General features: G+C 50.5%; 1 protein-coding gene across 5 annotated transcripts in view; it reads left to right on the forward strand.

Moving 5' to 3' along the window:
* Nucleotides 1-25,976, forward strand: part of MTUS1 (microtubule associated scaffold protein 1) — a 141,183-nt gene that overhangs the window by 43,933 nt on the left and 71,274 nt on the right. For all 5 annotated transcript variants that reach the window (XM_058289959.2, XM_071212614.1, XM_071212616.1 and 2 more), the window contains exons 2-3: nucleotides 3,694-5,864; nucleotides 10,740-10,935. In XM_058289959.2, the coding sequence (XP_058145942.1) occupies nucleotides 3,855-5,864; nucleotides 10,740-10,935 (2,206 nt within the window). In that variant the 5' untranslated portion in view covers nucleotides 3,694-3,854. The remainder of the gene's footprint in view (nucleotides 1-3,693; nucleotides 5,865-10,739; nucleotides 10,936-25,976) is intronic.

Raw genomic sequence — 25,976 nt, forward strand, 5'->3', positions numbered from 1 at the left:
AATTTGATACTCCCCTCCTGATGTATGAAGATATACGCTGAGCAAATAGGCAGACACAAATAGAAAGCTGAACACAAAAACACAACTCACTAAAGTTACTTCAGACTTTCATTCTTTTACAAAATAAGTTTAACTGTAAAATGACATTTAAAAGATTTCTTTGAAGGCTATTTCTAATTAACCTACTTTGCACTGTGACCATGTGGTTTTGCATGAGTAGTTCATTCTTTAATTACTGGCTTATAACCAAAATGTCCCCAGTGCTTTAAAATTCAATTTTCCTTTGCTTCAGAACTTTGCTCTTTCCCGTTCTGACTTTGGCAGACCTTGGATGAGCAAAACTAGTTCCAGGGTGTGATCGCTGAGGTTGCTGAAGCCTCAGGGAAACTGGTTTCTCTTGTGACCTGCTGCTTTTAGGAACCTCAACACTGGAGGTGGGAGGCCCCCACTCCCCAGTCCTCGGCCGCTGGATTGGGAGAGTGAACGTCCAACCTGAGGGTGGAGAATTCCACCAGGCGGCAAACACCTGGCTTCAGAGAGCAAGCAGGACCACGAATACCAGTGGAAGGGCAGGAGACAGGGGTGTCTTAAATTTGCTTTCCCCTAAGCAGTGGTGGGCAGAAGCTGTCGTGAAATAACCATAGGCAAAGGCAAGGGGTGAGGCTAGACCTGAAGTGACCACAAACAAAGGAAACTCAGTTCAGAATTACCCTCACATAGCTGAAGTCTAAGGGCTAGGGGAAGCCAGTCACAAAATAACCCTAATCACAGGTAAGTTTAGTTTATAATTACCATTACTGTAGCAAGCACTAGCTATTCCTGAAGTAGCCATAAAGAAAGGTAATTTAAGATTGCCATTACCCTAGCTGAAGTCTAGGCTACATCTACCCAGTTACAATAATTTCAGTCCTTATCCTTCTGCTGTTTTATAGTATAAAAGCATCTATGTAATGATCTTAATTCTTAGTTACAATTTCTGCTAAGTTTCTACTTAAAACCAATTTGGGCACTTCCCTTTATTAACTAAGCTAAGCAACTAAAACAATTTTATTAGTAACAATTTTGCTAAGTTTTTCTGCTTTTCCCGTGGTTGACTTGATTCCACTTATGATTTCTTTATACATCTAATTAGATTACAAGATAGTATTGACAGTTGAAGACTCATTTTTAGTTACCTTTTTCCATTATCCAATTTGTAACAGGTGAACCCCAAATCTGGTTTGTGAGTTTCTGGGCGTGAGCACACTAATAAATTTAAAGCAAGCACAGATTAGAACAAAAGAGAATTTTCTACACTTAGCTTAGGGAAAGGCTTGACTTTAGAATCACCTAGCTGTAAAGCTCCCAGTGTCTAGAAACTTTGCGTAGCCCCCTCCAGCTTTGTTCCTCCAGGGGAATCGCCGGGCAGCTGCTAAGAATGGAGCTGAGGGGTCTGGGGAAGCCCTGCCCCTGACAAGACACGACTTGGGGCTGCTCTGGGGGCTGCTTTCCGTTAGTTACCTCCAGCAAGGGGTAGAGCCCTGCAGGGGCTTTAGTCACTGGAAGGATTGCAGTGTTACAATGGAATAGGCAGGAATTTATTTTATTCCCCCCCCCCCATTGTCGGCTCTCTGTCCATTCACTGTGTGTTCTTCTGTGACCACTTCTATCCTTATCAGCAGCACTGGAAATCTGAGTCTCTTTTTGTTGCGTCATCTTGTTTTGTCAGCTCTCCGTGTGTGCGGCACCATTCCTGGGCAGGCTGCACTTTCTCTCACGCTGGACGGCTCTCCTTAAGGGGCGCACTCCTTGCATGTGGGGTTCCCCTACATGGGGGACACCCCTGCATGGCAGGGCACTCCTTGCGCGCATCAGCACTGCGCATGGGCCAGCTCCACACGGGTCAAGGAGGCCCGGGGTTTGAACCGCGGACCTCCCATGTGGTAGACAGACGCCCTAACCACTGGGCCAAGTCTGCTCCCCCCTAAAAGCTTTTATTAATGTGCTGCCAGGTAAACTGTTACTTCCCAATTCCTTTATACACTAAAGAGCCATATGGTGAGAAACATTCATTAATTTGTGTTTTCCATCTATAAAAATCACACAGCCCTCATTTTAGGATTCAGAATGATTTTTTGAGTGTGTGTGCACGTGCTCTGCTGATGTAAACGTTGCCAGCTTTCTCCTGTCCCCAGCCCGGCTCGTTCCAGGATGCACAGGGCACTCTGTCCCCTGCGTTGTATTCAGGTCACTGAAGTTTGAATACAAAGGGAAAAAAACGACTGTGAGATGGCAAAATGAGATCTACTCCTAATTCAGAAATTTATAGGTCCCAGAGTATCTTTTTTTTCTTATGGATATCTTATTTCTTTACCTTAGAACCATGATGTCTGGTTGGTATTTAAAAACTAAGAATAGAAGATCAGTTCAGATGTACACATATAAATATATCTGTATGACTTATTTGCAGCCCTGCTTTGAACATTTGGACCTTTGTTGAGCCCTTCAGTCTGACCCAAAATAAGAAAATCTAGCTTTTTTCAAATACCCTTGGATTTACAAGCTTTTGGAGCTTTTTAAAGGGTTTCTTAAGTGTAAAATTCAGTAGGTTTTAATATATTTACAGCATTCTAGCTATCACCGTAATAATCTGATTTTAGGACATTTTTCATACTCCACAAAGAAATCCTGTACCAATTAGCATTCAGTTTCCATTGCCTTCTCCCCAGCCCCTTTCCCAGCCCTAGGCAACTACTAATTGAATTTCTGCCTCTCTAGGTTTGCCTTTTCTGGACATTCCATGTCGGTGGTATTATATAATAATGTGGCCTTTTGTGGCTGGCTTCTTTTACTTGGTATATAATGTTTTCAAGGTTCAACCATGTTGTAGCATGCATCTATACTCCACTGCTTGGTATTGCTGAAAAGTATTCCATATTATGGACATTTATTCATTCACGAGTTGATGGACCTTTGGGTTGTTTCCACTTTTTTTGGCTATTGATAATGCAGCTCTTATAGATAATGTTCACTTGTGTACAGGTTTTTGCGTGTGCACTTGTTCTCCTTTCCCTTGGGTAGAGACTTAGGAGTGGAATTGCTTGGTCACGTGGCAGTTCTGTTTACCATCTTGGGGAGCTGCCAACACAGCATCCTTTTAAGAGGGAGAAACTGTTCTTCGTCTGATTTTAAACGGCCTGTGTTTAAGGCGGGGATGATAGCAGAGGCGTGTCCCGGCCCGCGCTCGCTGTGCCCGCCTGGCCCCTTCGGCGGCCGCGCCATGGGATCTGCAAGAAGCCTTCCGGAGGGCAGGACGAGCCTTGGGGTGTGAGGAGGGGCTGCGGGCCGAGCTGGGGGCCGTCGTGGGCGGATGGGGTGCATGGCCAGTAGATCAGCCAGTGGGGACCTGCCACCTTCAGCGGCCTTCTCTCTCTCCACAGCTGAGAGTGCGGGGCGGGGGGGAGGCACCTAGGTGTGAGGTCAGTTGCGGGGGCACTTTAGCAGCGCCCTGCCTTCCCTTCCGTCCTGTTCCCTCCGGTGAGAACTTTCTTTGCACGGCGGTGATTATGGCCTAGGTGAGAGGATTGATGTATTCATTCCCACGCACAGATCGTTTAGGCTCTAAAGGTGAAAATTAAGTTCTGGAAATGCTTCGAGGCCTGACCTGTTAATTTTCCAACATTGACTTTAGTTAAACATTTTTATTTCTTCCAGGGTACAACAAGTAAATCATTTCAACTTCAGAGCACCTCAAGCCAAAAGAACTTCCGACTGTGCCGAAACACTTCGGAGGCGGACAGTTTTTTTCCCTCCCCCTTATTTGAAAGAATTTAAAGAAGAAACAAGGTGGCAGTGGCTTAACGTCGATATTCAGGATGAATGACAATTCAGATAAGACAGAGGATGACTCGCCATCCTTCTTTATCAGTGATAAAAACGGAAACACGTACACTTACCACCAAAAGCCCCCGTGCGCTCAGGACTCCTCGGCGGGGAACACGAGCTGGCGCGCTGCCTGCCCGGGCGAGGCGGGCGGCCGTGACGGCGGCTCTGTCCACCAGCAGTGCCTCCTCGCGCTCGGTCACCAGAAGTCCTCGGGTGACTTAGTGAGCAGGAGGACGTTGGACGGGCGGGAGGATTCCGCGGGCCAGTCTTCTGCCCGCGCTTTCCCTGCGGGGGAGCCCGAGGCCCTGCACCGCGGCCGTCACCCACCAGCGGCAGCTGCAGCCCAGCGCGCGGGGCCGGCGCCGCCTCCCCGGGGGCAGCCTCAGGGGGGCCTGCTCGGTGCGGGCCGCCCTCCTGCCTCGGACCCAGACCGGACATCCGACGCGGGAGCGGATCGAGCGAACTGCACCTTCCTGGTGCGTGGCGGCGTGGGCCGGGGTCGGCCTCGGGGTGCCCCTGGGAGCCCGCCGCCCGGGAGGCGCGGTGGAGGTGGCCCTTCCGCACCCAGGGCCGCCCAGAGGCCAATGCGTCCTGACGAGCCTCGTGCGAGAGGAGAGGGTTTTGATGGGGAGAGCTTTGAAAGCCCTCAGGAAACACCCGCGGAGGCTCAAAACGCCACGTACCTGGTCTTTCCGGACGGGGCGCTGCCATGGGCTGCACCTCCAGATCCTGGAACCCGGTGTCGGGGTCCCTCGGGAGAGGCCGCCGGGGAAGACGCAGATGGGCCACGGCAAGGCCCGGGTGGACACGTGGCGCTGTGTGCCCTGACGCCAGTTTCTGGTGGCGCGGACGTTCCTGGCGCGCTGGCGGTACCAGAGTTCTTCTGTTTATCTGAAGAAGAGCCAAAGAGCGCGGTGCATTCACAGAGCCCACGTGGGCCAAAGGAAGTGGGCCAAAATCGAAGAGAAACAGCGTCCAGTTGTCTTACGGACGACGAGTGCCCTTCACTGGTGCCCGCTTTTGATCAAAGTCAAAGCCAAGGCCCGAACCCGCAGCGTCCAGCCGCCGTGCCCGAAGGCGTGCACCTGGTTCCCGATGGAGAGGCTGCCGGGACCCAGAATTGCACCTTTGCCCTGACGCTGAGGAGCCCATCGGGCCAGACGATGGCTCCGTCACCCGACCTGAGCTGGGACGCAAGCCTTAGCACGAGCAGCGCGGTCTGCATGTCCACCCCCGTCCTCCAACCCGCAAACGTCACCTTTTCCTTCTCACCGGTCGAGGTGGCCCAGAAGGGCAGTAAGACGGCGAGGAGCGGCCGGGAGCCTCGGAGTGGGCCGGGCGGGAAGGCAGCGCCGGCCAGCGTGCCCAGACCCGGCCTCGGCAGGGCCGCCGCCAGAGCCAGCACGCCTGCGGGCGGCAAGGTCAGGAAGACGGAGGTCATCAGCTACCCCCGGCCCAACTTCAAGAACGTCAAGGCCAAGGTGGTCTCCAGGCCGGGCCCGCAGCCCCGGGAGGCCGCCCCCGTCGGGCTGCTGGCCAGGGCTCCGCCGGCCGGGGCCTCGCCAGGGCCTTCCCCGGGGCAGCCGCCGGCCTCTGGCCACGCGCCGCGGCCCGACCCGGGTGCCCTCGCCAAGGCAGAGGTGCTGGGCACCAGGGCGCACAGGCAGCACCTCAGCAGGCCCCCGAGCGGCCAGGCTCCCTCCGAGGACACTTCTCGCGGGCTTCCAGGAGCGGCATCGGCCGCGGGAGCGGACTCGGGGGACAGGACACGTCCTCCCGACTCCGGCGAGACGGGGCCCGGCGCTGCGGGCGTGCACGAGAGCAGGGCCACGGTCCCCGCCAGGATGGACGGCGCGGCGTGTTTGGAGGTGACGCCCGTTTCCGGCACTGGCAGGCTGAGCCCTGGAAAGAAGGCGGAAGGCGGAAATGGGGCCCCCCTGGAAAACCGAGAGCTGGAGAGGGAAATGAACGGGACCTTTGACTTAGGCGCTCTGTTTTTGGTAAGTGACATTTTTGCCTGGGTCCCGGAACCGAGGCATGTGTTAGCAATTATTCATTCCTAGTCCTGCAGACGCAGGCGTGCAGGTTGGCTTTGTTCTCAGTAATTCTTGTCTTACCGGACAGTGCATGTTAGAGCGTTAGCATGTCACGATCTAGGGAAGCTGCGCAGTGAAAACGCCCTGAAGTCGAGTGCACGGTACTATCACGGCTCCTCTTAATACTGAGAGCAGGTTGTTTTCTTTTTTTAGTGTAAGTAGTTATTTGAAGTTAGTATTGGATTATAGTATGATTATATTGATATTTCAGGGGGAAACAAAGGCTTATTTCTAAACTTTAAGATGTGTTGGAGCAGACATAAGAATGGTGAGGGAGAGCTCTAAGCAGTACCAGCTTCGGAAGAACTGGGGGTCTCTCGTTATTGAGCGGGCAGCTGGGAAGTGGAGCCCTCTCCTGTGGGCGGGAAGCCAAATAATGTGACTTTGGGCAAGTCGCTTTTCAAGACTCAAAGGATTGGACTAGTAGATGTCTAATCTTTTGCAGCCTTAATGTAGTGATTCCTAGTGCAGAAATCATCAAAATCGGTTTTATGCATGTATAGTGAAAAGGCAGTATGCTATCCAAAGCACCTGTCAACTATTTTCAGGGCCTAGATAGTTCCTTGTAAAGAATAGAGGCAATATGAGTGCAGTTCAGATTATTTTTCTTTCAGCATGCTTTTTTTTTAGGAGGTACTGGGGCTTGAACCTGGGACCTCGTACGTGGGAAGCAGGTGCTCAGCCACAGAGCCAGACCCGCTCCGCCGTGCATATTGTTTTAACAGCAGCAGGAAGCCGCTGGAGTTCGAGTTTTGGAAACACTTGGCAGGCCACTGCTGGGCCTCGAGCCCTTGTCCTCAGCCCCGTTTTTGGCAGCGGGCACTTCTGTGTGTTCTCCGCCCCACACAGGCTCTTCTTGGGTGCCTGAGCTGTGGGTCACCCACGAAGCTCGATGCCAGGTAGGAGGGTGGTGGGGCTGCTCGGGCTAGGATGACAAAGAGCCCTCATGGGAAAGCACCGCGGGGCTGTTCACAAGTGCGCTCAGGGCTCCTGGGCCACCCAGCAGGGGCTGGGCGGGTCTTTTTAGGAGACGCGCTTGGGAAACACTCAAAGCTGTTCTTGATCGGAGTTAGCTGAGAGGTGACGATGACAGTTCTCTGCTAGGAAGAGTGAAAAACCACAGCGATCCCTAACCTAAGGAGATTGTACATTACGTCCAATTTTTGTTTGTAAGTTCTCTTGAAGTCAAATTCAGGAAACTCATTCTATTCCATTTATAATGTAATATTTCATTACATTAAATTATAGTAACCACTAGTAATTCTAATCAACATTCTTAGTTTCGTGCTTTTAGATATACAAAGACACGAGACATTTACTGCCCCTTGACTTACGGTAGACTTGTATTGTGTATTGGTTCCCTAACTCCCAGAAAAAAGAGCATGGCGTTTCTTTAAATGATAATGTCTTGAATATAAATTGGTTGTGTAATTTTGAAGGTGAAGATTTTTCTGATCTGTGCACTGAGTCTTATTATAGCTCTCTATTTCCCATGTGCAGAAGGAGGGCCTGTTTTTAGAGTTGTAATGCGGTATTGAAATAAGATGCTAGAATCATGGGGTTGAAATGGGTCCCAAGACATCTGGGAGAAAAGCACTTTCACGTTCGACACTTCGCAGGTACGTCTCCTGATTGGATGCGAAGCACTCTAAATGCTGACGCACAGTGCCCTGTTTTCACCAGCACTAGGCAGGGTCTTGTAACCTCCTTTCCCACGATCACGTCCCAAGCACGATTTCCTCGGGTTTGCTAGTTCCCCTCCTAAGCATTTCATGTGTGTCTGGGTGGAGCAGCCGTCCTCTACAGGGGCGGGCTCTGCGGTGATGTGGAGGCAGGCATGAGGGCCCTTGCTGCTTGTGCCACTCAAGCGCCCATGTCCAGTGGTCACTCCAGCAGTGCCCAGTGGCTCTAAATGGGCCCGGGGTCTGTGACCGTCTCTGTTGATGTGCTCTGTGGGCGTTGCCTAACTTAGGCCTTGGGGTCACTGAATCCATAGGCTCTCTGCAACCCCACAGCCGCTTGGTGGTCAGGGTTTGGCTGAACCTCCGGAAAGGTTCTTATGTGCAAGAAGGAATTTGATTTTAATTTGAAGCAGAAGGCAGAATGTAGGGACTCCTTACAGAGGCTCTGTGTCAAAAGGTTTGTTAGGTAAAGGGAATGCTGGCTTATCTAAAAGGAGAGGAACTGATATTTACTCAGGGCCCATTCTGTATCAAGCCCTTTGCTCAGGTGCTTTATCTATATTATGCCATTGAATTTTCTCAACAATACCCAGGTACTTTATCTATGTTGTCATTTATTCTTTTTAGAAACAATAGGGCAATTCTTACCCACACTTTAAAGCTTCAGAGAGGTTACTTAAAACTCATACTGCTGGTAAGTAGTAGAATTGAGATTCAAACCCAGGTCCTCTGACTCAAATTGTTCTTTCTCCTACACCATGGGGTTTCGAATTTTGTGAAATGTTGTCTCTGAAAGACAGCCTGAACTAATTTGCTAAAGAGTCAATGTCTTTAATTGGTTAGAAGTTTTGTTTGCTTTTTAAAGGGAGGTTTGCTCTGGGGGATTAATTTAGCCAGCTTTATGGTAGCGGTTGGAGGTTTTTGTTAGTTTTTGTACAATCACCTGCTCTTCTCACCAATTCTGTATTACTCTCCCATGCCTAAACACGACCTCCAGTTCTCTCGGGATACTTGCCTGTCAAGTTAGTGTTGAATTCACCTGCCATTGGCATGAAATTTTAACATATCTCCATTAGTAATTATCTTCTCATTACTTACTATCTTCTCATTACTTACTAAACAGAGAGAAGGGTTCTACTGAGAAATACGTAACATAGAGGTTAAGAGAAGAGATTTTGGAGTTAGACTTGGTTTAACATTATAGCTCCATCATTCCTTTGGTTTAACATAGTAGCTTCATCATTCCCTTGGTTTAACATAGTAGCTCCATCATTCCCTTGGTCTAACGTTGCCGCTCCATCATTCCCTTGGTCTAACATTGTAGCTCCATCATTCCTTTGTTTAACATTGTAGCTCCATCATTCCCTTGGTCTAACGTTGTTGCTCCATCATTCCCCTGGTCTAACGTTGCCGCTCCATCATTCCCTTGGTCTAACATTGTAGCTCCATCATTCACTGGGCAACTTACCTGATCTCCCTGAGGCACAGTTTCCCTTTATGTAGAGGGAGAACACAAATAGTAACTTACAATGTTGCTATAATTGGCATTGGAATTTGTACTTGGAGTAATGCTCAGGCTCCCATTTTCCGTATGTGGAATGGGAATATTTTTCGAGCACCTGCGGCTTCCAAGGGGTGGTGCTGATGCTGACACACAGAGAAGACAGCCCCTGGCCAATCCCAGTGCCTAGCGCAGGGGACATTAGAAGTAAACCAGCAGATCGTTAGTTGCCGAGCTGGGAGTATGCATGGACTTCTGTGCTGCAGGAGGGGACCTGCGTCCTGGCCATGCGGGACATGCGGGCCATGCGGGGCCGGAGTTGTCGAGGGAGGTTTCTAGATCAAGTGTGTGTTAGGTGCTCGCTGGGACTTGAAGGGTGAGTAGGAGCTGGAAGGGCATTCTGGCTGGAGGGAATACCATGTGCAAAGATGAGGAAATACGAGAAGAGACTCATTCAGGGGACGCAGCAGGTGTGCTGGGCGCCAGGCATGCACCCCAGGAGCAGGGGAATGAGCTGTTGAGGATGGCAGGGGCTTCTACTTTGAAGGGCTTGGCGAGCCTCGTTAAGAAGAACAGATTGCATCTAGAAGGTGGAGGGAAGCCACCTGAGCCAACCTGAGCTTTAGAGAGGTGCCTTTGTGGTGGAGGATGAACTGCAGGTTGAGAGCAGAAGTGAGAGACCCCGAGGATGAGGTTTTAGTACCCCTGGGAGGGGCTGGCGCAGCCTGCACAGAGGCGATGGAGCGAGGATGCCTCAGTGGAGCTCAGGGGAGGAGAAAGGAGGCGCCCAGGGACAGCTTCCACTTCGTAGGCAGGTGCCTGGGGTGCTGTGGTGGGAGCAAGTACGTTTCCAGAAGGATGGGCAACATCCATTTTAGAAACTGCCTCCTGTTCTTCCTGTGTGAAATGGGATCTCGGCGGGTTGCTATGAAGATGAGCGAGTTGATGTAGTAGAAGTACTTAGAAATGGTGTTTCATATAGAGTAAGGGCTATCAGTGCACGTGAAAGTAGGACAACAGTGTGACTTATTCTAAAGCTGAGCGCTGGTGCCTGGGGACACGCAGGACGCAGTTAGGACTGTGGGTCTGAGCTCGGGAGGGAGGGCCGACGTGGACGTGGATTCGGAGGCGTCAGAGGGGGAGGTCGCAGCGATGGACGTGCCTGTCCAGGGGAAGGAGACGGTGGGGGCAGAGCAGGGCCAAGTGCAGGCCCTCGGGAAGGCGAGCAGTTGGGGGGTGGAGGGTCAGGAGCGCGTAACTGGACAGGAGGCTGGACTGGAGAAGCCCAGAGGACGGCCGCCTCCACGCCGACGCCGCAGAGAGGGCCAGCAGGGCGAGGGCTGGGAACGGGCCGGAGTTTAACCTGCGCACCGCTGATCTTGGCAGCAGGTTCACTGAGGAGGGCAAAAGGCAGGTCGCGCTGAATTAATGCGTAAGTGAGAGCGCTTTCATGTCTTCACAGTAAAAATGAAAGGTAAACACCTTCCTGCCATATCCACTCAGAAGGAAATGGTTTCTTTCCCATGTTGACGCAACAAGGAAGTGCTTTGGGTAAGGTATGATCCAGACTAAAATCTTCACATTTTTTTCTCTCAGGGTTCTGCACCAAAAGCTGCAGCCTCTTCGGGTAGGAATCCACCCAAACCCAACTCCTGCAGTCTGAGGAAAACACCTGGTCCAAAGGCTAGAGGGGGGCCTGCTGCCTCCTGCCTGAGACGAAGCAGCGACAGTAGAAATCTCAGCTCCGATCGGGCCTTCTCTCCTCAGAGGATCAGGCATGTGTCCGCTTCAGGTAAGAATAAAAGAGTTCTCTCTGCCTCTGCAGTTGACCAGTCATTTGAGTGTAAAACTAGGCATGTCAGAAAGCAGAAGGGGAGGGAAGCAGATGTGGCTCAAGTGATAAGGTCTCCGCCCACCATATGGGAGGTCCAAGGTTCGATCCCTGGGGCCTCCTGGTGGAAAAGAAGAGAAAGCATGCCCATGGGGCAAGTCAGTGCCCTGCACAAGTGTCCAAGTGGTGAGCCAGTGCCTGCGCGAGTGAGTCACGCAGCAAGATGATGACGCATCAAAAGAGAGACAAGGAGAGAGTCAAGGTGAAGCGCAGCAGAGACCAGGAACTGAGGTGGCGCAATTGACAGGGAACCCTCTCCCCATCAGACTCCAGAATCAAATCCTGGTGAATCCTAGAGGAGAGAAAACGAGACAAGAAGACAACACAGCAAAAACAGCAGGGCAGGAGGAGGGGAAGGGGAGAAAATAAATAAATCTTACAAAAAAAAAAAAAGAAAGCAGAAGGAGCGCTCTTGGTCATAAGTCTAGCATTTAGCCTTCCATGGACCAGTACCTGCACCGAGAAGGCAGGAAAAGCAGTAGAAGACACAGCCCTAACCTCTGATCCTGAGAAGCCCAGCTGGGGAGGGCATGTGTGTGCAAACCAACGGCAAGCTGTTCAGAAGCTGCATCCCAGGCTATACAGGAGGACAGTTGTGGTAAACAGGGACCGTTTCATTTTCAGATCAAAAATAATGCTGGATTATGTATTACATGCTAGATTCATAATGTATCCTCATCACATTTGAAGAGCTTATTTTTTTTTTCTCTGAATTACAATGAGATTCAAAGGGATAGGAGAGTGACCGGAAGTTAAACGTCTATAACATGTACTTTTATTTATGTTGGCTTTTATTTTAGGAGTTTTAAAGTCAGGTGAGGCTTAGGAAATTTGAGAGTGTCAAGAGTAGCTGTTAAGGATCTTAGTAAATTTGGCAGAGGCACAGATTTCCTTGTGTTATGTACCAGAACAGGAAACAGAAAGTCACAGGGCCTAAGACAGAAAGCCTGCTGGCCGTGCCAGCCGAGGAGGCGGCCCCTGCAGGAAACACCTCTTATTTCAGCAGGTACAACCTTGAGCACATCAAAGGCACACCAAGTAGACGTAGAAGCAAGGTCCCTTGTAAAGACGGTGGTGCTGCTGAATGGTTGGGGGCGAGTGGCCCTGTAGCTACGTCCACACACGAGGGAGCATTTTACGGACACTTCCTGAACCCGCCAAGGCCCCGAGCGTCTCTCCTGCTGCGCCTTCGTGTTCTCAGGTTTTCCTCCTCAGCAGCCTCCGGTGCGGCTTTGGGGTGGTTGATTTAGGGCCAGGCTTTCCAGGGCTTGTGGTTTGGGGAGCAGGCCCCGGTGGAGGGAGAGGGATCTGCAACATTTCTGTCCCCAGAGACACTGAGCGGGGCAGAAGAACCGGTCAGATAGAGTGTTTGTCATTCGGGAGAAAACCGCAAGAGAAGCTGGCACACAGGCGCAGGGGAAGGGGCGCTCCGTCGTGCAAGTCGCCAGCGCGGGGGCTTTGGAGGCGTTGCTTCTTACTCTTGCTGCTGCACAGAGCTCGGGGCGTCTCGGGTGGTGGGGGTCTCCCACCGACCCCGTGCTGGCGCTGTGTAGTTGAAGCCTGGTGTTCTAGAATCACTTCTGATGCCCATGACTCCCCAGGAGCGAGGGTCTCAGGTCCTTCAGCTTTGGCGGTCCTTTCGTTTCAAGGGACAGGTTTTTTTTTGTTTGTTTTGTTTTTATGAAGTGCATTTATTTGGGGTAGGAGCCCACAGATACTAGGTGATAAAGCATGAGTTACTTCTCTCACCAATGTCTATTTCCATGCATTGGAGCAAGATGGCTGCTGAAGTCTGCCAGGGCTCAGGCTTCCTGGGTTCCTCTCTTCCCAGGGCTTGCTTCTTCCTGGGCTGAGGGTTCCTCTCTTCCTGGGGCTGGCTTCTCTTTCCTCTGTGAGCCTACTTCCTGGGGCTCCAGCTCAAGTCTTCAGCATCAACTCCAACGTCAAAACCCTCAACTCTGTGTTCGAGGGGCAGTTTGGAGCTCCTTTACTTTCTGAAGCGTGGCTCCTGCTGGGGTGATGCTCTGGACAGGATGCTTAGATCCCAGGAACCCGGAAGTGCACATGGTTTTAAGAACCTGGGCCAGTCCCCAGGGCATGGTTACAAAGATGGGATTCTTCTTATGTAGGCGATCAGGCTCAGCGAACCGTGGAGCCTTTTTAAAGTTCCTTTACAGTGCGCTGCATAATGTTTCCTTTAAAAAAGTAGGTCTCTTTAGTCTTAATGAAGAGGTAGGGAAAATAATTGAGCTTTTCTTAACCTGGGGCAATAAGTTTGATAACATTCAGATTTTTCTGAGTTAACAACTAAATTTTATCAGGTAGTTTTGCATACATGAATGGAAAAATTGATTATAACCAGAAACATTCTAAATTTCAATTTGAGTTTCACATGTTAGTAGCTGGGGGAATAACTAGATTATGCTGCATTATGTTTAAAATAATTAGTAGCAGCTAACTTGTTTGAATCCCCACAGGAATTTGAAAGGTGTTTGTTGTAAGGGACAGGAAACTTAATCACCACAGAGTTTAAAGTAGAACAGAACATCAAGGAGCAAAACAATGCGTCTTTAAGTCACTGAGACTGTGTTGCCATTTATTCTACAATGAAGTGTTTGTGTATTGGAAAATGGAAACCAAATGGATACCCACGGTGCCCACACAAAGTCACTGCGCTAAAAGGTAAGCAGCCATAGCAAGCGCTTCAGCCCATTTGGGGTTTTCAAAGAACCCTTTCAGAGAACTAAGTAGTAAACCAGACCCAAGTTAGTAGCCGTTTTCTTGAGTCTTTGAAGTGAGTATGAGTAAGAGCTAGTTGGGTGGACCTCCTCCACTTGACTGGCCAAATTGGCAATTTATAAGAAACCAGATTCTAACAGATTACAATAAACGGCATCCATAGTTCTTTGCTTCTCTGAGGCACGTATTGTTTAAGGCACCTGATTAACTAACACTGGATAGTGATGAAAAGTATTTCTACTAATGGTTTTAATACTAGTGACAACAGCTCACATTTATTAAATGTTTAGCAAGTTCCAGGCTCTGTTTTAATCATTTTACCTATAAACGTATTTAATCTTTTAATCTTCACAATAACTTCATGAGGTAGTGTAGCTAGATTTTGTCTACGTTCTTGGCTCGCTGCAGAAATGAATTTCAAGAGCACATCGGGTGAGTTAGGCCAGTAATTTATTCAGGTAGAGAGGGAAGAGAAATGGGAGAAAATAACAGAGCAGGAGTCCCAGGTAGAGAGGAAGGGGCAGAGAAGTGATAAAGAGGGCTGATTTACAGTCTACAGTTTCCCATTATAAATGATAAATGCCTGGATTTTACTTGCGTGGCCATCACGGTAGAGGAAAAACGGCAAGAGCAGGGCACAGAGGGCAGGAAGAGGCACAAGGACTGACACTGGCACTTGCACCAGGACAGGGGGAAGGCGAGAGAGAGAGAGAGAGAGAGAGAGAGAGAGAGAGAGAGAGAGAGAGAGAGAGAACTTCAGCCTCTGCGCCCGCTCTTTGAACCATTAATTATTCCGCCCCTTTGCTAATGGCGGGGGCGGGGTCCCAGCTGTTTGCTGTTCTGATTGGTTACCCCACCCATCAGTCCCCAGGAGGGCCCAATGGCAAGGCCCCTGGAGCATAGCCGGGGCTTCTGGCTTCCGGAGGAAATCTCGTTCCACGCGCGGCATCTCGTGGGGGTCTCCAGCAGGCCACTGGGGGTGCTGATGTCCACCTGGGCTTCTTGCAGTTTCCAGATCCATCTATCGACTCCCCGTCTTACGAGCCGGCTTCGGTGGGGGCTGTGGCTATCTCCGCTGACAGATAAGGAAGCAGTGAAGAGAAGTTAAGTGATGTCCCCAAGGTTGTGCAGCTCGAGAGGGGCCGAGCGGGCACAGGGCTTGGGGTCACCCTCTGCGCCCTCGCCTCGGCCTGCAGGAGCACTGCCAGCACCACCCAGGGTTAGGAAAATTCAAATTTTTGTGCGCAGCTGAATGGTTTACGGACTGTGGCACCTCTCTTCTCAGGTCCTTGACTTAAAGCTCTGTCATTTTACCGTTACATAAACGATTTTACGTGGTTCTGACAAGTGACTCCTTCTGAATAGATACCTGCGTATCAGTACCGTGCGACTGGTTCAGTGTTTTCGGAGCCCGGGTAGGTTTCAGGTTTTGGAACGTGTGTTCCTTCATGTAAACACGGAATTGCCCTTCCGGTGACCGCCTGCGCCAGGTAGAATTACAGAAGTGGGGCAGGACACGCTTCCTCCTCCGTGGAGTCTGCAGCCTCTGCAGGGAGGCCCCGCGCGTCTTCACAGCCAGCGAGCAGCTCCGAGGTCGGGGGCAGCTGCGGACGGGCCCTTGCGGGCTCTCCTTCCGGGGCGACGATGAGGACGTTCAGGGGTGCCTCTGGTGACCCGCAAGAGCTGGATTTAGTTTTCTTTTAGAGAAAGAGAAATATCGCCTCGAAAGGGCGAGCCTTTGCTTTCCTTCTGCTTATTGTGGATTAATAAAAATTCCTCTCGAGCCAAGCGCACCTCCCAAACTTGCACCGACTGGCCTGTCGTGGGAGAGTCTCTCTCCTGGTGGAGGAGCCAGATGTGAGAAAGGGTGTGATGCGCGGAGGCCGCCCGCGGGGCCGGAGGGCACGGGGCGGGCAGGAGACGCGGCTGCCCTGTCCTTCCTCGCTGCCGTCACTGCGGATTCTTGGTCACTTTGCAGCCCTCCCACGTGAGCTTTCTCCCTTAGAATGGTGATTTTGGAGGAGATTGTTTTATGGAAAGATGCAGAAAGTATGCTTATTATGTCCCTACGCAGCCCCTCTTATTCATTCAAGAAGACTTCTGAGTACCCGACACGTGTCGGCAGCCTAGTGGATTGAGAGAATGAAAACTCAGGCAAGCGAAGAGACCCCTTCCAGGAGCTGGGCAGGTGGAAGGGGGGTGGGAGGAGAAGAGCGTCTGAGCAGATCATTCCACTGTCACGAGATTAGCCCTGACGGACGCCTCCTCCTCCAGGTTCAGCTCAAGTGTCCCGGCCTGATGCCGTGTGTTCGTTGTGCTGCTCTGGAATTATCTTCTCGCGTGTCCGCTTCTCGCAGGTGGGGAGAGCTGTGAGAAGAGAGCCCGGGTCCGAATCATGTTTAGGATTTTCCAGCGCTCAGCACGGGGAGTGTTGTCTGGCTTGAACGGAGGAGACCCGTGCAGAGGGCCGGGCGTCCACACGGAGGGAGCAGCCCGGCCTCTGAGAAGGGACTGGGGCGGGGAGGTGACGAGTGAACTGGTCCTAGGACGTGTCCAGGGGAGATGGCCGGGCGGCCTTCCCCAGGGCGCGCAGGGGTGGCGTTAGGGAGAGGTGGGGTGCGTTTGGGGATGTTTTGGTTTGCTGAAGGCCACCAAGCCATAGACCCGGCAGGGCTTGGCTTTCCCAGTGGGAACTTACTCACATAAGAGCTTGCAATTCCGAGGCTGAGGAAGTGTCCCAGCCGAGGCTCCATCAGCAGGCGCTTTCTCCCCAGCTGCACAGGGCACTGGCGCAGCTCAGCTCTCCTCGCCTTCAGCCTCGCTGCTTCCAGCTCGGGGCCAAAGTGGCTGCATCCCAGCTTCTGTGCGCGTCGGTTTCCGCTTCTGGGTTCCTCTCCGTCTCTGCAGCTTTTTTCCTTCATCTGTGGCTTTTTATTCCCTTTATAAAGGACTCCAGCAAGAGGATTAAGATGTACCCTGGGTCACACACTCTAATCCAAGGCCCTTAACTGAAGCGATTTAACCACGGGGTCCCCCTGCGGTAGCTTTATGGGCACAGGAATGGTTTAGCTTTAAGAACTGGATTTTCTGGGGTCCACACAAAAACTCAAACTTCTCCTGGGAACATTGAGTCCAAGGTCCACATGCCTTTGGCAGAAAGTGCCGGGGTAAGGGCTAGATGAGTCGAGACACCAGCCCTTAGGAGTCTCCCGAGTCACTAGAAAGGGAGGCAGCCGGTGAATAGTCCACATACCTTGTGTCTGGCCAGCGGCGTTGGTGGCCTCCAGCTTCCTTGTCCGGTGGGCCACAGTGAAATCGGGAACGTGGCGAGAAGGGGTTCCCAGGAGGACGGGTCTAGTACGCAGTGTGCAGAATTTGCAGGGACTAAAGCCTGAGGTTGAAGGCCATAAAAATGTGTAGAGGCTGAGGCAGCAGGTGGGGGAAGAGCTGATGAAGCTAAAAGAGGCCGTGACACCAAGAAAGAGCGAGTGGGGTGGGGGGTTGGGAGTGCAGCCAAGGGCCAGCGAACGAGGGCTTGGAGTGAAGAAGGAGAGGTAGAAGAAGGAGAGGTAGAAGGAGAGGTAGTGGTGGACACATTTGGAGGTGGAAGAAAACATATCGGTGGCTTAGGAGTGAGGACTGAGGAAAGCAGCTGTCGATAATGGGCTGGAGCGCGTCCTCTCTCCTATTTCCAACTCACTTTTATCAGTTTAGGTGATTTCTTCCAAGAGACTTCGTGCAAGTGTTTGACTTGTTGGTTTCCGTAACCTTTGGGAAGGAGTTACTCAAGATGATACTCAGTTTTGGGGTCTGTGCCTCCAGGGAGAGGGAGGCTTCATGTGGCTTCCGTGGTTCTTACTGGGAATTCCCGGAGCCAGGGGGGCTCCCCTGTGACCTGGAAAATCAAGCCGCTGCCGGAGCCGCGCAGGCCCTCGTTCGCCTCCTTTGCGTGGCGGCTGGGTTCTCGCCCCCTGCGCGTTAAGTGTGCGCCCCCTTAGTTGCGGGACCACGTGCTCAGGCCTGTGACCTCGGGTGCTGTCGTTTGGTCTCCCCCTGGAGCAGGGGACGTCTCGTGCTCCTCGCAGAGGCAGGTGCCGCCAGCGCCGCGGCGGATGCTGGGCGCGTGCAGCCCCCGGGGCCGGGAGAACGGGCCCTGTGGGTGCGCGCTTCGGCCCGCTGCCGCCCTCCTCGGCTGGCTCTGTCTGCTGTGCCTCCCTGCCTTTACCTGCCAGCTTACGCTTGAGGTTAAACAAATGTTCACGGATCTGCCGAATGCCCTCCCGGGAGCAAGCGGGGCTGCCTCGGCTCCTCGGGCGTGTGGAGTCGTAAATCCCACATTTTGCTGAAAAATGTGGAGCGGCTTTTAATGGCATTTGACTGTTTTGGCAGGTAATTGATTTAGCAGTTTGAGGATGTACACCCTGAAAGGCGCGTGCCAGGCACTGGGGAGTAAGTAAAACATCGTTGCTGCCCTTGAGGAATTTACAGCCAAATGGGAGGGATGGTGAGCGCCTCTTTCCTCACGCTCGGCCTCGGGATATTATTCCAGTCTTGGTTTAGAATTGATGCTATCTGCTGTTTAATATCTGCCCACTGAGACCCAAGTAAAATAAAAGTAAAGTAAGTTATGATATAATGAAGAACTTGGCTGGCCCTTGTCCCTGGTTCCTGGGAGATGGCCCCTGGATCTTTGGAACCTTCCATGACAGGAGATCTTTTGTTATTCTGGGGGGGCTCCAGATGCTGATGAGATGACTCAGGGTTGGGGCGCTGGGCTCTGAGCTCCCAAACCATGGGAGCAGAGGGGCTGGAGATGGAGTCTAAACACGGGGGCATCGATTCATCACCATGCTGCAGAATGGGATCCCAGTAGAAACTCTTGGGCCCTCAAGCTACAGAGAGCATCTGTGATGACTAACTCACGTCGGGTGCCAGGAGGGTGGGGTGACTCGTTCTGAGCCCCGCGGTCCAGGCGGAGGGGACACAGCTAGCCTTTGAGCCTCCCACCCCTCTGATGTGTATCTTTTCTCATTATAATGAAGTTATAGCATCAAGTATATGGGTTTTCTAAGTTCTGCGAGTTGTTCCAGGGCATTGTCCAACCTGAATTTGTAGCCAGTTAGCCAGAAGTGATGGTGGCCTGGCAGTTCCAGAGCCTGGACTCCTGGTGTCTCACACAAGGGCAGGCTCGTGAGGCTTGTGCTTTGAACTTGGGCAGTCTGACCTCCTTCCGGGCAGTGGCAGAATAGTGTGGTAATTGGTTTCAGAATTGACTGGAGTTATTTGTAGGATACACCTGGATTGAGGTATTGTTCTCAAGATGTGGCTGGTGCTTTAGGAAGTGGAACTGGAGGGACAGGTAGGGTTCAGAGTGGAGAATGGTGAAGACTGAGCTCAGTAGCGTTGGAGGGGGAAATGGAGAAGGACGGTGGAGCAGTCAGGACACAACAGCACTGGTGGGGTGGCCGTCGGCAGGGGAGGGGCTCAGGGCTTGGGTGCATCTAGGTCTGCCAGGGTCAGAAAGAAATGGGTCGTTCTCCCACCAAGGTCAACCCTGTCTTTTTTTAAAACCTTTCCCTATCTTGAAATAACCAAGCAATTTGGATAGCTGAAGTTTCCAGTGGCCCCTTCCCAGTGTGCTTTGTGAAGGTGCTCAACCACTGAGCTAGCTCTGCTCCCCAGTGAGAGTTGGTTTTTCGTTTGTTTGATTTGTTTTTAGGAGGTCCCAGAGATTGAGCAGGTGCCGCACCACTTGAGCTACATCCATTCCCCAAAAGGTGTATTATTTTAAGTGAAAAATGAGCAAGGGAAAAAAGAAATCACCCCGATCTCACCATTGCCAAATAATTAGTAATTTCATCATGTGTAACTACGTGATCTATTTTCTTTTTGCAAATACTCGTGCATGTTTCTAAACAGTTCATACCACCTAACATTCAGCACGTACTTAGTCGACTGAATTTTTTCACTTAAAAGGTGTAGTGCCTATTTTCCTAGATTCTTAAATATTCTTTAAGAACATGATTTTTATTGTATAATATTTAGTCACCTGAATGGGCTATGATTCATTTCTTCGGACTTCTTCAAACACTGAAGTTGTTTCCAATTTTTTCATTATAGCAATTATCTCTACCCTAAAGAACTTTGTACTTAAGTGCTAAGCTGGCCAGGTAAATTCCTTGGATACATTCCTCCAGGTGGAATAACTGGGCCAAGGGTGTGAGCTGTTTTCAGGCTTTTGATACACCTTGCCAAGTTGCCCTTCAGAAACAGCACACAAGTCGGTACTCCTCCTCACGGTATGTGGAAGTTTCCCAACGCCTTTGCCAGCACTTGGACGTTTCTAACCCTCTAGCCAAATATGCATCGCTTAGGAAGGTGCAAAATGGTATCTCATTTTAGTGGATAATTGAGGCTTCATTTAGTCAGTAAATATTTACGTGCCAAGCCTGTGTCACTGCTGGGTACAGCAGCGAATACAAGATCAAAGGTGCCAGAAGTTACGTTCTGGGGGGAGAGAAGCTACACCTGAGTGAAACAAAGTGTATGGTATGTTTAATAGAGTAAACGAAGGCAGAGAAGGGAGACATGAAGTGTTACATTGTGTGAAAGTGTGTGAAGTTTTAATGTGGCCAGGGAAGGCGTCTTTTACGAAAAGGCCTGAGAGAGCCAGATCTAAGGATATCGAGGTGAAAACTGTTCCATTCGGAGCAAATGGTGAGTGGACAGACCCTGGCCTGGCCACCAGTGGGCTCCGGGAACGAAGCAGAGAAAAGGGCCTGAGTGGGAGGTGACGCGCAGAGCCAGTCAGGACTTGAAAACCGGGGCAAGGACTCTGGCTTTCCATCTGACCGAGACGGGAAATGAGCAGTGACATAGTGGACTTGGCCTTTTAACACGGTCATCGGGCCGGTCGTGTCGGGGGCGATGGAACGGGGGCCGGCCTGGAAGTGGGAAGATCAGGGGAGGGCGCTGCAGAAGTCACGGCAGGAGGGGACGGTTCCCTGGAGCAGGGTGGTGGCGACGCGGGCAGGTGCGTTCGGACGTGTGCCGCAGGTGCGGTCCGCCCTGCTCGGGCTGGTTGGGGGGTCAGGGCACGAGGGAGGGATCGGGGGGACTTGAGAGGTTTTGGTGTGAGCAGCGGAAGAGTGGAGCTGGCACTGGACGCGACTGGGGAGGAAGAGGGCCCGGCAGGAGTTGGAGGGAGGGTGGACAGCAGCGCATTTATGAGATGGAGACAGACCTTGGAATAGAAATGGAGATGTGGCGTTGGAGATGCGCTTTAGGTGCAGCTGAGAGGTCTGGTGTAGCCAGGGGTCGTCAGCCTCCAGGTAGTGACTAAAGCCAGACGACTCGATGAGACCAAGAGGGCAGGTGTGGGGAAGGGGCAGGCTGAGCGTCCCGCCAGGACACTGCCCGGGGTGCTGGGGTGGGAGGTCTGGGTGATGAGAAGGAGCGCCAGAAACGGGGAATCAGCCAAGAGCGGGGCCTGGGCACCCCGGCCGCCGTGGCAAGGCCCACCCGGTGGGGTGTCCCAAGGAGGCCGAAGGCTTGTTCCTCCCCGGTCAGGAGCGTCCCGGCTGCGGGCGGTTCTGGGGGCCCTTGGCTCCCCACTCACGAGGCGAGGCACCGCCCCTCCCTTCCAGGCTCCGTCGCTTCCAGCCTCGCCTCCTCCCAGGGGCCTGCTCTCCGCAAGGCTCGGGCCACCTGTGGTCAGCTGGGCCACACGCTTCCAGACCATCTTCACAGACCTGTCCAGGACGGGTTCACACCCGCGGGGATGGATCCAGATCGTGAACATGGGCTTTGCAAGCAGGAGAATCCCATCCGTCAGCCGTGTGGGGTCTAAGCCCCATCTCGATCTAGAGGTGGAGTGGGCATCACCATCCCAGGGTCATCAGGATGGAGGAATAACATATGGACTAGAGTGGACTTCCTGGTATTCTCCTGTAGACTTGTTGTGACTCTAGCAATGGAAGAAATTGTATCATTGATGTGGAGAAAGTGGCCATGGGACACACTGAGGGCAGGGAGAGGGAAGGCGAGGTGCTATGGGGCATTTTTGGGACTTGGAGTTGTCCTGAATGATATTGCAGGGTCAGGTGCTGGACTTTATTTATTTATTTTTAAAGATTTTATTTATTTATTTCTCTCCCCTTCCCCCTCCCCCCCCACCCCGGTTGTCTGTTCTCTGTGTCTATTTTTGCTGCGTCTTCTTTGTCCGCTTCTGTTGTTGTCAGAGGCACGGGAATCTGTGTTTCTTTTTGTTGCATCATCTTGCTATGTCAGCTCTCCGTGTGTGTGGCACCATTCCTGGGCAGGCTGCACTTTCTTTGGCACTGGGCGGCTCTCCTTACAGGGTGCACTCCTTGAACATGGGGCTCCCCTACACGGGGGACACCCCTGCGTGGCAGGGCACTCCTTGCGCGTATCAGCACTGCGCATGGGCCAGCTCCACACGGGTCAAGGAGGCCCAGGGTTTGAACCGTGGACCTCCCATGTAGTAGACGGACGCCCTAACCACTGGGCCAAGTCCACTGCCCAGATGCTGGACTTTATATATCCTACCGTAACCCACGGAATGGACTGGGGAAGAGTGTGAACTACAATGTAAACTATCATCCATGCAGTGCAGCAGTGCTCCAAAATGCATTCACCAAGTGCAATGAATGTGCCACGCTGGTGAAAGAGGTTGTTGATGTGGGAGGAGTGGGGGACAGGAGAGTCTGGTATATGGGAACCTCTTATAATAGTTTTCAATGAAACATTTTGTGTGATCTATGTATCATTGAAAGATTAAAATGAAACAATAAAAAATATGTTTACCTGCTGATTTATGAATGTGACTGGCTGACGGGGCTGGTCTGGGAGGTAATGCTGATCGAAAGGCAGCTGGACGATAATCTGGGGACGGTAGGATGTAGTGATTTTGGCGGTGGATGAGGGTAGCGGTTAATAGTACAAACACAAGACTGTTTCTCTCCTACAAGATGTTAAGAATAGGGTGATATGTGGGAAAAATACCTGGACAAGATTTTTTAAGGTAATACCTCCATAATTTGTTAAGCTGCCTTTTGTCTGTTGTTTTTTGAAGTGGAAATAAAGCTGCCATGAGTGTAGGGTTTCTGAAGTGAAGGGAAAGTTCTAGTAATGGATGGCGGTGAGGGAACTGCCACACTGTGAGGGCGAGTCATCCCTCTAGAATAGGGGCTCTTAAACAGGGGGCCGTGAGCTTGAATTTAAATGAAAAAAAACATTATTCTTGTGGAGACGTGTTGGTGTGGGTGTGATGTATTTATTAAATAATGCAGAGTGTGGTGTGGGCTTAGTGAGGGAGTCATAGTTTTCACCTGACTGGCAAAGGGGTCCGTGGAACAAAAAAGGTCAAAGACCCCCTGCTCTAATGGGCTGCTTGGGAGGAGTTGAGATTTATGTGGTACATGTTTCCACAACTTAAGAAAAATAAGAACGTGAAGCTAGAGAAATAGCGACAAATGCAATACATGATCCTAGATGGGATCTAAGAATTTTACATCAGGGTTAAATTTCGTGAACTTGATAGCTGCACTTAAGGTGGTGACTGAAGTGAATATCCTTGTTCATAGGAAATGTACACGGAAGTATTATGTGTTCAAAGAGTATGAGGTGTGCAGCCTGCTCTCAAATGTTCAGAGAACAGGTGGATGGATGGGTGGATGGGTGGATAGATGGATGGATATGGATGGATGGATAGATGGTAGATAGTTGATGGATGGATAGATAGGTAGGAGATGAATGATGGATGGATGGCAGATAGTGGGTAGATGGATGGATGGAAGGGTGGCTATGGATGTATGTATGGTAGATAGATGATAGGTAGTGAATGGATGGGTAGATAATAGGGGATGGATGGATGGATGGAAGATAGATGGTAGATAGTTGGTGGGTGGATAGATAGGTAGGAGATGAATGATGGATGGATGGTAGATAGTGGGTAGATGGATGGATGGAAGGGTGGCTATGGATGTAGGTATGGTAGATAGATGATAGGTAGTGGATGGATGGGTAGATAATAGGGGATGGATGGATGGATGGAAGACAGATAGTAGATAGTTGATGGGTGGATGGATAAATAGATGATAGGATATGGATGGATGGATGGATGATAGGAGGAGAGTTGATTGAACCGGGTTCCAGCTTGGGTATGTTAGAGTTTTCTATGTGGGGTCTGCTTTGTTTTTGCAGCTGTCCTGTAAGTTTGAAATTACTTCAAAATTAAAAGTTAAAAAGGTCACTAATAATTCCAAGTGCCATGTCCTCCTGCTGATGTTCAAAAGCTGGGAACACAGGACCTCATCCAGAGTAGGGGCTTTCTCCTGGCATGCCTCTACTTTTATTAGGGAGGAAAAATCTCATTCAGCAGCTACCCCATAGCACTCTTATTCTTAGGATCAAAAGGCCACCCCTAGCTTCAGGTAAGGCTGGGGAGCAAGTACTTGGCTTGTTAAGCCTTTTTTGTGGGCTGAGAGCTACAGAGGTGGGGGTTAGAAGTGGCAATGGGTAGCCAAGTGAAGGCGTTAGACACAGTAAGATTAAATATATATTTATTTTTTTAATTGCATTGACTATTTACTCTTGTTTATTTATTTTTTAAAAGATTTATTTATTTATTTATTTCTCTCCCCTCTCTAACCCCCACCCCCGTTGTCTGTTCTCTGTGTCTATTTTGCTTTGTCTTCTTCATCCGCTTCTGTTGTTGTCAACTGCATGGGAATCTGTGTTTCTTTTTGTTGCGTCATCTTGTTGTTCAGCTCTCCGTGTGTGCGGCACCATTCCTGGGCAGGCTGCACTTTCTTTCGCGCTGGGTGTCTCTCCTTACGGGGCGCACTCCTTGTGCATGGGGCTCCCCTATGCGGGGGGACACCCCTGTGTGGCACGGCACTCCTTGCGTGCATCAGCACTGTGCATGGGCCAGCTCCACACGGGTCAAGGAGGCCCAGGGTTTGAACCATGGACCTCCCATGTGGTAGACGGACGCCCTAACCACTGGGCCAAGTCTGCCACCTATTCACTCTTGTTTAGAGCTTTTGTTCACATATATTGTGGGGCCTCTGACTGTTGGTTTGATGTTGTCCATTGTGTACTAAAGACACTAATCCTTGGTCCTGTGTTTTATTTCATGTCTTTAATTTAAAATATTTTTCATTTTTATGTTGTCAGATAGCTTTTTCTATAATTTTTCTTATGCTTTTATGCTTAAAAGATCTTACGTATCAAAGAGAAGATTGAACTATATTTATCTTTTATGGTTTTGTTTTAAATCCTTTACTTTTTAATCCAATTTTAATTTATTTTGGTGTGTGGTGAGAATGAGTAGTTCATATTTTTATGGTATTTAATATATGCTGGGTATTATTCTAAGCATTATAAAAATATAAACTTGGAGGAGCAGATGTGGCTCAAGTAATTGGTTGCCTGCCTCCCACATGGGAGGTCCTGGGTTTGGTTTCCTGGTACCTCCTAAAGAAGACTAGCTGACGCAATGAACTGATGAACAAGCAGGCACAATGAGCAGGGAGTGGATGTGGCTCAAGCAGTTGGGCATCTGCCTCTACATGGAAGGTCCCAGGTTCAGTTTCTGGTGCCTCCTAAAGATGATGAGTGGACACAACGAGCAGATACAATGAGCAGAGACAGTGAGCAGACACAGTGAGCAGGCAATGAGCAGACAGATGGGGGACCCATCTCAGGCGGGAACAAATATAAACTCATTTAAGCCTCAAAAGAACCTAGGAAGTCAGCACCATTATCATCACCCCCAAGGAGAGAGAGGCACAGGAAGGTGTCTCTGTGAGGATGTGGTATGAGGCAGCCTGATTTGGGATTGTTGGCTTTGAACCAGGACAGAGAATTGCTCATCTAATTTTAATTTCTCCTGAGTGGTTATTCAAACATCCTAATGCCACACATAAATATGTGCACTAATTTGAAATATCTTCCTTGTCCTACTCTGAATTTTTATATTTCTCCGATTTATATACCAAATTATTAATCCGCCAATATGCCAGCAATGTACTGTTTTTATTATTTTATAATATTCTACAATGACAAATAGCATAACTTTCTTCTCATTATTTTTCTGTTCCAGAAGTTTTGGTTATTCTTCTCAATTATTCTAGATTAGTTTAAGGACTTAAAAAAAAAATTCTCCCTATTCCCCTTTT

Source organism: Dasypus novemcinctus, chromosome 29 (genome assembly GCF_030445035.2).
Source record: "Dasypus novemcinctus isolate mDasNov1 chromosome 29, mDasNov1.1.hap2, whole genome shotgun sequence".
NCBI lineage: Eukaryota > Metazoa > Chordata > Mammalia > Cingulata > Dasypodidae > Dasypus > Dasypus novemcinctus.